This window comes from Ranitomeya imitator, chromosome 10 (genome assembly GCF_032444005.1).
Source record: "Ranitomeya imitator isolate aRanImi1 chromosome 10, aRanImi1.pri, whole genome shotgun sequence".
NCBI lineage: Eukaryota > Metazoa > Chordata > Amphibia > Anura > Dendrobatidae > Ranitomeya > Ranitomeya imitator.
The window spans coordinates 28,181,538-28,194,108 of NC_091291.1; the positions used below are offsets into that span (position 1 = coordinate 28,181,538).

At 41.2% G+C, this 12,571-nt stretch overlaps 1 protein-coding gene across 6 annotated transcripts in view; it reads right to left on the minus strand.

Annotated features, from left to right (window-relative positions):
• SYT3 (synaptotagmin 3) overlaps positions 1-12,571 on the minus strand; it is a 221,737-nt gene that overhangs the window by 43,483 nt on the left and 165,683 nt on the right. For all 6 annotated transcript variants that reach the window (XM_069742650.1, XM_069742652.1, XM_069742651.1 and 3 more), the window contains one exon: positions 5,190-5,739. In XM_069742650.1, coding sequence (XP_069598751.1) covers positions 5,190-5,739 — 550 coding nt within the window. The remainder of the gene's footprint in view (positions 1-5,189; positions 5,740-12,571) is intronic.

Consider the following 12,571-nt stretch of genomic DNA (forward strand, 5'->3'; position numbering starts at 1 on the left):
CAGAAAAAAATACATATATTTTAAACATTTTATCAAGTTTTTTTTTCAATTAATCTGGTTCTTATAAACAAACGCTCGAGCACTGCCATTTTTCTACAGATCCCCTCACAATAGGCTGTCAGCTTTGCTGTATAGACTGTGTCAGAATGAGCAGAGTCATCATTAGACGGAGGTCAAGGTGATGACAGCTTTACTGCACAGATGGAAGCCTAGGTAAGGCAGAATAGTAGCGATGTACAGTATATACACAGATCTGGCTCTGTATGCAGTTTCCCTCTCACTTTCCACCTTTGGGGGAGGGGCTGAGTTCCATCACTTTTTGGAAATTGTATACTGACTCCCAATCATCGCCCAGTTGTCATAAAGCACTCACTCCCTGCTATAAAGACAACACAAGAAGTCTGCATACCAATTTTATACTAACCAGAATTAAGCACTGCCTCCCATAACGTAAGCACGCCATTCTGTGTGCAATTTACGGAATTTGCAAGAGCGTCGGCACCCTCTTTGGGCATCTGAAGAAGCAAGAGGTGTAAATCCGGTTTCACTGCGCATTACAAGGGAGGCAGAGCACCATACGACTTGCAAGGAACCAACGGTGATGCAGTCCCTGCAAGTTTTGTAAATCACATACAGAAGGGGAAGTGCCTAGAGGATGGGAGGCAGAACTAGTCCAGGAAAATGAACGCTCACTCGACCAATCATGAAAAATTTGCACAGGGTAAATAAAGTTTTAAAATTTGACTTTGTTATTATGTAGAGATCACAAAGCCATAAGAAGGGGGTAGTTAGAATGAAGAAATAGCATGGAACCGAGACATGGTGATGATTTAGGGGGAAAGGAAAGGGGCAGCTGGTGGGTTCCAGTCCAACGTGAGAGGCCCATAGAATTCAAGACCTTGCAGTTGATAGTGAGGAGTTCACGGGTCGGAGAGTTGAGTGGCGGAGTGAGTAAAGGCATTTTTTTTATTTATTATATATTACGTCATGTATGCTTTCTCATCTGGAGAGATCACAGAGTATAATAACGAAAAATTCAATTTCCATTTATTGAAATTCCCGAGAAATTCACGCAAACCGGCAAATTTGAAATTGGCGTGATCCGCTCATCTCTAGTTTTTGCTTCTCTTTATTACTCTTCTATTGACTGTTACTCCACATGCAAAGAGGCAGACCTTCAATTCAAGGAAGACAAGACATTGGACAATGGAAGAAGATATGCCCGCTAGGAAGCAATGACATAGCCATAGCGGGTATAAGGGTTATAATTAGTGATGAACGAGTATGCTCGTTGCTCAGGTTTTCCCGAGCACGCTCGGGTGGTCTCCGAGTATTTGCTAGTGTTCGGAGATTTCGTTTTCATCACTGCAGCTGAATGATTTACAGCTACTAGCCAGCTTGAATACATGTGGGGATTCCCTAGCAACCAGGCAACCCCCACATGTACTCAGGCTGGCTAGCAGCCGTAAATCATGCAGCTGCATCGACAAAAACTAAATCTCCGAGAACTAAAAAATACTCGGAGACCACCCGAGCATGCTCGGGAAAACCCGATCAACGAGTATACTCGCTCATCACTAGTTATAATCGCACACGGGTGTTGTAGCCTAAGGGGCACAAAAAGTCTCACGATAGTTGAGGAGGCTGTTGGAGATATTATAAGTGAATCGAATGACACCACTGCTGGGAAGTAAGTGAAAGGGAATTACAGCACCTATAGTGCTGACAGAATACAGATCAAGAGGAAATGAGGAAATGCCCACTAAAAGATAATGAATGGCAAGATACAGATCGCGAGAATTGAGACAATTCCTTGGTCTATCAGTTTGGTATGTGCACTAGAACAGTTTTAGCCTACTAGGGGTGATGAAGGCAACTAAATCAGGTGTTTTCAGGTTTTGTGAGAAAAGACAGGTACTCTCTAGAGTTATGTAAACTATCGCAATCCCACAGGTTCTTGTGTAGTATAACACACCACATAATATAGTGAGTCCAAGAAAAATCTGGCGTCAGTGTAATAGGATTTGCTATTACAAAACAATTAGAAAACAGAATAAATTCACCGATGAAGTGTTACATGGGGAGTTCTGAAAATATTCTCTGGAAGAACATCATTAAATCCACTGTAACAGAATTATTCCTGCTGTGTTGCCCGTCGTTAATTGACACATTACCAGCAGAATAGAGAAATGTAATAGAGCCTTGATTGATGCAACATCCACTAACCCCCTGAGCTTTACTACAGAAACAATTTGTTAAGAGTATGGGTGGGTGTGCGGGGGAAGGGAAACCGCATACACGCCATATAGAAAATATGGGGGAAATGGCATCTAATGGAGGTCTTGCCCGTGTGGATGATAGTAGTAATATTACATGGCTCATTCAAATAACGGCTATTACACAGAATAAAATCTGCTCGAGATAATGCCGCTCTTCTATGGCAGCAGAAGGGTTCGAACAAAAGTTACCCACTATCACATCCATATACCCTAACATTTTTGCTAGCTTTACCCTGTCATTGAAGAGAGCTTCTTTGAAAAAATATTTCTTTTATCATTATTTACCAATACTATGACCTGGGGTATAATTAAAATTTGTGGGTCTCATATCAGAGTCAGGAATGGGCCCTTTGATAAAGTTAGGAATGATTCACATAGAGTCAGGAACGGGACACATAACAGAGTTAAGAATGGGCCCTTTAACAAAGTCTGGAATGGGCCAAGTAGAGTCATGAATGGGCCACATAACAGAGTAAGGAATGGGCCCTTTAACAAAGTCTGGAGTGGGCCACATAACAGAGTCAGGAATGGGCCACATAACAGAGTCAGGAATGGGCCCTTTAACAAAGTCTGGAACGGGCCACATAACAGAGTAAGGAATGGGCCACATAACAGAGTCAGGAATGGGCCCTTTAACAAAGTCTGGAACGGGCCACATAACAGAGTCAGGAATGGGCCCTTTAACAAAGTCAGGAATAGGCCACACAGAGTCGGGAATGGGCCACATAACAGAGTCAGGAATGGGCCCTTTAACAAAGTCAGGAATGGGCCACATAGAGTCAGGAATGGGCTTTTTATCAGATGATGTCCCGTTCCAGTCAATCTCCCGATACAGCCAATCACAAGCCAGGATGTAGTCACTGGTAAGATAGATAGTTTACAGTCACAACATACACTTTAGAGACTCTGCAAAGACCGCTCACATTTGTTTATGCATGAAATCAACCAGGTTATAAAAGGTTAATAATTGACCGTAGATGGAGATGCTAGACGTGAAGCTGCGCTGTGGTATTCAAGGTGTCCAGGCCGGAGACAGACCTAAAACGGATTTCAGAGTGCCGGAGAAACTGGCGAGTGATGTCACATTCTCTCCTAGGTACGAATGCCTGAGGGGGCCATATTGATCCCTTATGTGGTTTGGAACGGCTCAGTCTCCTTACTTATAGTAACAATTGGAGCATTGAATTAAAAATTATTTAATAGTAGGATTGGGTAGAGCTGTAGGGTATATATAAAATTACATGGAGCAACATCCCTCTACTACCCTTACTGAGTCTTTCCGAAAATGCGTAAGGAATCAGTATACCCCCTCAGGCATCTGTACTTAGGAGAGAGTGTGACATCACATGCCAGTTGCTCCAGAGCACTGAAATCAGTTTCAGGTCTGTCTCCAGCCAGGACGCCATGAAAACCCCAGCCTCTCTTTGTAGACACTCTAAAGTGTATATTGTGAATATTAACTATCTAGGTTACTGCTATTGGTGGTCAACCAAGTGATCGACCACAACCTTATTTATTCTAATTCACTTTTTTAGAAGGTTTACACAGTAAAATATCGATATTTGCAGATGATACAAAACTATGTAAAGCAGTTAATACAAGAGAAGATAGTATTCTGCTACAGATGGATCTGGATAAGTTGGAAACTTGGGCTGAAAGGTGGCAGATGAGGTTTAACAATGATAAATGTAAGGTTATACACATGGGAAGAGGGAATCAATATCACCATTACACACTGAACAGGAAACCACTGGGTAAATCTGACAGGGAGAAGGACTTGGGGATCCTAGTTAATGATAAACTTACCTGGAGCAGCCAGTGCCAGGCAGCAGCTGCCAAGGCAAACAGGATCATGGGGTGCATTAAAAGAGGTCTGGATACACATGATGAGAGCATTATACTGCCTCTGTACAAATCCCTAGTTAGACCGCACATGGAGTACTGTGTCCAGTTTTGGGCACCGGTGCTCAGGAAGCATATAATGGAACTAGAGAGAGTACAAAGGAGGGCAACAAAATTAATAAAGGGGATGGGAGAACTACAATACCCAGATAGATTAGCGAAATTTGGATTATTTAGTCTAGAAAAAAGACGACTGAGGGGCGATCTAATAACCATGTATAAGTATATAAGGGGACAATACAAATATCTCGCTGAGGATCTGTTTATACCAAGGAAGGTGACGGGCACAAGGGGGCATTATTTGCGTCTGGAGGAGAGAAGGTTTGACCACCAACATAGAAGAGGATTCTTTACTGTTAGGGCAGTGAGAATCTGGAATTGCTTGCCTGAGGAGGTGGTGATGGCGAACTCAGTCGAGGGGTTCAAGAGAGGCCTGGATGTCTTCCTGGAGCAGAACAATATTGTATCATACAATTATTAGCTTCTGTAGAAGGACGTAGATCTGGAGATTTATTATGATGGAATATAGGCTGAACTGGATGGACAAATGTCTTTTTTCAGCCTTACTAACTATGTTACTATGTTACTATGTAGATCTTTTTGTCATATTGGTTGCTCGTTGACATAATTTCAAAAGGAACCTGAAGACCTACCTCTTCCGACATGCCTAAAACCTGTAGTAAGCCTCGTTCCACCATGCATGACCAGCTCTACCCTCGCCTACTGTATCCTCACCCATCCCTTGTAGACTGTGATCCCACGCGGGCAGGGTCCTCTCTCCTCCTGTACAAGTCGGTAACTCATTTTGTTCAAGATTATTGCCCTTGTTTTTTTGTTATGTACAACCCTTTTCACAAGTAAAGCTCCATAGAATAAATAATAATAGTAGGAGACTACTTGAGCAGTACTTTAGCCTTACCGGACCGTCTCCCATAGTGCAAGTGGAATTATAAACTTTCTAGTGAATTTTTAAATTATGTTCCCACATTACAGTAATTAAAGACTTACGGAACTGGCTTCCAAGATGTCTCTCCAGATGGGGGTTTCTTCTGTAGGATTTGAGAAATCCAGCAAGTTATCCAACACCACCTGTCCAATGAGGTCATGTCGGGAGAATCTGTCAAAGTCATAGATGCTGAAGTGTAATTTGCGGTTCTGGAGATCATTAAAGGGCACATTAAAATGGAATGTCTCATTAAAGATCGGGTTAAGAGTCTTGCGGTGAACTTTAGTCTGGAACTTTTTCTTTCGGTCAGGCAGTAGATACATCTTCACGTATGGATCTGAAAACCCGTTGGCATCCTTTGCTGGTAGGTCTAGAGCTTTTAATATCTTTACAACCAGTTGCTCTGTGTTGTAGGCATAGCGGAGGATGAAGCTAATGCGTCCACAGCTGGTGGCCTCCAGCTTCTTCATCTGTTCGTCAGCTGACCGCTGCTTATATAGCTCCGGCTTAATCTGACCGATACTGGTGGCCTGCTCCGGTTTTTCATCCACATGACCTGAAAAGTCAGGACTGGATAACTGTTGCGTCATTGGCCTGGGCAACGTACTGTATCTAGAAGCAAAAAAAAAAAAAAGTGGAAAATATTATTTTCTCTGTATTACTGCATCTATAGTTTGAAAAATACATATTTCATTTTTCTTTTGATAAGCAGTGAAAAATTAGATCCCCCCCAACATAACTGTAAATCTCTCTAAAGGTACCGTCACATTAAGCGACGCTGCAGCGATATAGACAACGATGCCGATCGCTGCAGAGAGTCGTTGTGTGGTCACTGGAGAGCTGTCACACAGACAGCTCTCCAGCGACCAACGATGCCGAAGTCCCCGGGTAACCAGGGTAAATATCGGGTTACTAAGCGCAGGGCCGCGCTTAGTAACCCGATGTTTACCCTGGTTACCATTGTAAATGTAAAAAAAAAAAACACTACATACTTACATTCCGGTGTCTGTCGCGTCCCCCGGCGTCAGCTTCCCTGCACTGTGTAAGCGCCGGCCGTAAAGCAGAGCGGTGACGTCACTGCTGTGCTCTGCTTTACGGCCGGCCGGCGCTGACAGTGCAGGGAAGCTGACGCCGGGGGAAGCGACAGACACCGGAATGTAAGTATGTAGTGTTTTTTTTTTTTTTTTACATTTACAATGGTAACCATGGTAAATATCGGGTTACTAAGCGCGGCCCTGCGCTTAGTAACCCGATGTTTACCTTAGTTACAAGTGAACACATTGCTGGATCGGCGTCACACACGCCGATTCAGCGATTTCTGCGGGAGATCCAGCGACGAAATAAAGTTCTGGCCTTCTAGCTCCGACCAGCGATCTCACAGCAGGATCGCTGCTGCGTGTCAAACACAACGATATCGCTATCCAGGACGCTGCAACGTCACGGATCGCTATCGTTATCGTTCTAAAGTTGCTCAGTGTGAAGGTACCTTAAGGCTTTGTACACTTTTGGCCTGGGTTGTAGATTTAGCAGATAACAGGCATCACTATGGAAACCATTACTACCTCATTATTAGGGCTCATTCAGACGTCAGTTTTTGCGTCCAAGTGCTTTTTTGCTATATCAGTGAATGGGGTCTGTGATTTTTCATCTGTGCAAAATCGGAGAGACATGTCCAATGTTGATCTGAGTGTTGGACCAAAATTGTCAATGCAAGTCTATGGAACCGTTGAAAAAAATCAGACATCATTCACATAGCATCCAAATTCATGCTGAGTTTTACGGACTGCTAGATAGGAAAAGAAGATTTTTTTTCACATACGAGAAAAACTGATGACTCAGAACAAACTCTGATGACACTCGGATGATACTCAGAACCAAAAAATGGATGTCGGAAGGATCCCTAAGTCACTGGGGTCAGTTGAGCTATGGTGGCATCCATCATACAACAAATCAAGCAGATCGTTGCGCCATTCCATAAATCAAAATAATATACAATGCAACACAGAGGCTATAGAGGGCGAAACGGCAAAAAATTCTTAATGAAACCCAATTGTAAAAAAAAAATGAAGCCAAAAATAAATACAATTAAGCAAAAAAATGTAGACAATCTTTTTCCTGGTTATTCTTACCATGATGCAACTCAACGAAACAAAGCCTATTTAGATTGCCGTTCCACCATTGCTCCCGATCTGATGACTTCTGGTCCCTCATTAATCTTTGGACTTCCTATTCCAATGATCACAATTCACAACTCAATGATATAACTATCACCATTACAACCAGAGATTGGCTGGATTAGTCACGTATCCTTATTAAGATGTCATCACCGGAGAAGGAAGTACAAAGACTTGGCGGCCAGGAGGAGTCAGAATGTAGAGGCGAGGATTGGTAGAACAAAAACATTTCTTCTGCAGTCGAAAACTGAAAAAGAAAAATACTAAAATACTTACCTTTTGGATTCAGGTAAGGGCGATCATGTATGGTTCACAGAAAGAGGACCTTGTGAAAGTCCCTGACCTCCACTGATTCTGCAGTTCTTTTCCGCTTTGCCCTGTGTCGCATCATTGCAGAGATATTCACATTTGTTCCTTTTGAAGCACAGTATGTGAAATCTCTGCTTGTGGTGCAACAGGACATTTTTTCCGAATCTTCTCTGTGAGCTTACTGCCTATTAGCAGCATCTGGGATGGAGGAGTGAAAAGGCATAACCTCCACCTAGAGGACACTCTGAAGAAACACCCAGTTGCACTACAAGCAAAGATTTCACATAGTGCGCTCTAAAAGCAACAAATATGAATATCTCTGCAATTAAGCGACACAGAGCAAAATGGAAAAAAGCATCAGAATCAGAGCAGCTCTTGGAATTTTACAATGTATTCAGGTCAATTTTTTAAGCAAGTGACATGTCCTCTTTAATTAGTACAATTATCAAATATGCTAATTAGAGGTTAACAGTGTTCCTTGCAGTTCCGTGTTCCAATATGAAAATATAATGGTGGACACAGACAGCAGAGTCCCTGTACAAGACGTTTATGTGTCTTGCTCCTCAAAAGTTCATTGTAGAGCATAAACATATGTCTCTTTGACAATCCATCACTCATATTGAGTGATGAAATTAATCAACTCGGTCCAGTTCCACAGGTCTGGATTCTGTTGTAAGATGACAGTGGGCCCATTAGCATATTGTGATTTTATGCAGCTTGTTGCATAAAAGATTTGGACCTGTGAATTAGGTATAGTGTTTCTACAGTTTGTTCTACTGCTGTTTTATAGGTTTCGCCAGGTACTCCATTTTTTCCCCATTCTCGAAAAAAACATGTTAGGCTATGTGCACACAGAGTTTTTTTGAGGAGTCATTTGTAATAGGTCTCCTCGAAAAAAAAAACACATAAAAATATCACTCTTCTTATTTACTTTTGTTGTTTGCTGGCCATATGTTTAATTTTAGAGCGTTTTTCTTCCTCTTCGGACTTTGAAAAGCGCTCAGTGAGAAAAAAACAAGTGCGTGTCACTTCTTTATAGTATCTCCTAATGAAAAATGATCACAATTAGCCACTGTCCAATAAAAAAAAAAATGTTTCAGGAAAAAAAACTCTAAAAAAAAACACTTTAAAAACTTTTCAAAACTGCTTCAGAAAACCAAAAATTCATCCAAAACTCCTCAAAGAAGCGGTTTCTACTACAAAAAAACCTCTTCATTTTAGACCACCTAAAAAAAAAACCACTGTGTATACATATATTTTCCCTAAGGTTTTTTTTCTGAAATTGAGTCAAATGACTAAGTCCCCATTGGGGACTTGTGTATGGAATAAAAATGTCAAACTTGTTTATATAGATAAGTTGGGTGAGATATAACATATAAAAAAATATAAAAAATATTATATGAAAATGTGAATAAAAAAAAGTGAATAAATATCCACACTATTTTTAGTGCCTCTCAACTCAATTTTGTCCGGACGTGTCCAGACCAGGCAGCCGAGGCGATAAGCACAGGTGACAACTGTGATCTTAGGTAATCTGTCATGACAGCATCTCCCCTCACTGACAGATAGTGGGAAAATCTCAGAGGAAGAAGTCACCGGCTCGATATAAGACTGTCAAGTCACCGGCTCGATATGAGACTGTCAAGACACCGCCTCGATATGAGACTGTCAAGTCACCGGCTCGATATGGGACTGTCAAGTCACCGGCTCGATATGGGACTGTCAAGTCACCGGCTCGATATGGGACTGTCAAGTCACCGGCTCGATATGGGACTGTCAAGTCACCGGCTCGATATGGGACTGTCAAGTCACCGGCTCGATATGGGACTGTCAAGTCACCGGCTCGATATGGGGCTGTCAAGTCACCGGCTCGATATGAGACTGTCAGATAAAAGCCCAGCATCAGTTTGCTGCCTTACCATGTTATATCTGACTCGTATTTTAGTCCATAGACCCTCAGATCGTAATAACAATACACAAGGCGGCCGCAATTTATTATTTCATTATAGACAATTCGCATCTTGCAGGGAGGAATTCAGGAATATTTCACAGTTAATTTATTCATATTCCACGGCTTTTTTTATCCATGATAATTGTATCCACGAATGCAAAATCAAACGGATTTATTTATTTATTTTAATAACTAGCAATTAAAGAATAAATGCAACAGCTATAAATGAAATGTCTGAAAGCCAGAGGCTGCCAAGAGGAACAACATCAACTTCCCACCAGGGGACAATACAGGTGAAATGTATTGTAACTTTTCAGTCCCAGGGTGGAGAGTCTCTTTAAGACATTAATTAGAACTTTGGTGGTATCTGCTCATGTAAGATATTAGTCTCTTGTTTAGACCATTAGTGAATGTACAAGTGTAGGACCTTGATGGTCCCTACCAGTTTAGGACATTGATGGCCCCTATTAGTTTAGGACATTGGTTTAATCAATCTATTCAGGACTTTTCTGGAATCTATCAGCCTAGGACATTTGTGAAACCAGTAATATACTAGATAAGAACATTGGTCACTTTATCTTTGACATTGGTGGAACTTGCCAGTTGAGGACATTGGTGAAATCATTTTGTTTGAGACATTGATGGATTCTGCCAGTTTAGGATAGGGATTAGAGATAAACAAACCTGAACAGAAATGTTCGGCATTAGTACCGGACAGTCACTGTTCGGGCCTGAATGCTGAACACAGACTTTCTGCTGAAGTCCAGGGCAGTGTTTGGAGTAATTCTGTTGTGGCACGAAGAAGAGAGAGAGATTTCTGAGCATTTCAGGTATCCGTCATTTTGAGTTCTGGTGGAAGTTTGAGTATTGTTCTCATACTCGAAACAAACGTTCTGAAAAGTTCGAGTCATGTACCAGAAACTGAACTTCCACCAGCTCACCAATCCCTAACAGTGATCAAGCCATATTACTCAGGACATTGCCGCAATTTAATAGAACGAGATATTGACAAAACTATTTTGTTCAGGACATTGGTGGAAACTACCAGACTAAGAAATTGATGAAACTAGGACTTTGGTGGAATCTACCAGTTAAAGGCATTGATGAAACTGTTTTGCTCAGGATATTGGTGGAATCCACAAGTCTAAGACATGGATAAAACTAGGACTTTTGATGAATCCACTGATAAAACCATTTTGCTCTTGGTGGCACCTACCAGCCTAAGACATTGATGAAACCATTTTGCTCTTGGTGGAATCTACCAGCCTAAGACAATGATGAAACTAGGGCTTTGGATAAATCTACTAGTTTAGGATATTGATGAAACCATATTGTTCAGGACATTGTTGGAATCTACCAGTAAAGGACATTGATGAAACAATTTTTCTGAGGACATTGGTGGAATTTACTAGTCTAATACACTGATTAAACTAGGGCTTTGGATGAATCTACCAGTTTAGGATATTGATGAAACCATTTTGTAAAGGACTTTGGTGACACCTTCCAGTGTCCAAGAGATTGATGAAGCTAGGGTGTTTGATAATTCTACCAGTCAGGACAATGGCGGAGTCTAAATCTACAAGTAAAGGCCAATGATGAAACCATTTTGCTGACGGTACTGATGGAATTTACCAGATAAGGACATTGATGAAATCATTTTGCTGAGGACATTGGTAGAATTTAATCAAACAAAACAAAGATCAAACTTCTTTGTTCTTGACACTGGTGGATCCTGGTGTCAACATTCAGTAGACCTACTCGTTTAGGACACTAGTGGACCCTACAAGTTCAAAACATTGGTAATCTCTACTTGTTCTTGATTTTTTGGGGTTCCTAATTTCCAGAACCTCAGGTGAAGACTGAGACATATCACAAGAACCTAGCCTGGCAATAACCTCTACATAAGCAAGGCTCAGAAAAAGCAGATGGTACTGTGAGATGTTGTGTTTTGTTTCACAGCTGGTGTACAGGTGTGGGTGGCTTTCTGTCACCAACAATTATATTTATAGAATATTATATAATTGATTTCTATTATAACAGATGAGTCTCAATCCATTTCAACCATGATATTTGAACAGTAAGCGTCTCATGATCTTATTTGCTGAATGTCTCACGTATTAGTCCTGAAATGACGATTGATATTTCATCTCATCATTATTTTCTTGCAGTAAGGAGTACTGGAATTTGACTGTCAGCTGGGAGATGTAATAAAAGACATTTGTATACACTTTCTGGCAAGGTGCGTATCTGTCTGCTGGTAATTAGAACTGCTTTCTAATAAAAACCAAAGGCACAATGTGGTTAAATATAATCTATTGTTCTTTGTTATCAGCTCATTCCGACTGAGTAGAAACTGAATGAGGAGTTGTTCTTTAATTGGATTTTTACGGGGATTTCTGAAAAATCCCACTTTTCGCAGTGAAGATTTTGCTACAGTTGTATACAGTCATCTACAAGCTAAATACAGCAGCCAACCACTTCTTTATCCTCGAAAATTTGCTACAACATCTAAGAGGAGGTTCAAGCTCAAGGGAATGCACAGACTGAGTATAACTCTAACGAAACCTCATAACCTAATGTGCATAGCGTTAGGTTACGTTCACACTTGGGTTCTTAGTTCCATATTTCTGTTGCATTATCGAAACTGAAAAATACAACAGAGCTGTCACCGGATGGACACAAACGGAACCCAACATACCACATTGACTAAAACCGTGGTCTGCTAGGTTGACCGGCGTATGAAAAAATAAATTACTCAAGATTTTTCCACATTTTGTTCCTGGTACATCCACAGAACCTGCGATTGAGTGATAACTCTACATTTTTGGTGTTTTTTCCCTGATGATTGATTGTAGGTCACCCATAGAGTCAGGGAAACTTATGTCTAGTTAGTGCTCAGTCAAGGAGAGGTTAATTTGTCTTTTGTGCCTGGATGCAAAACGTTTACATTTATTTTCTACACTAAGAATAAAGAACGGGAGAAGCGAACATCTTCGTCACTGTCTTTGAC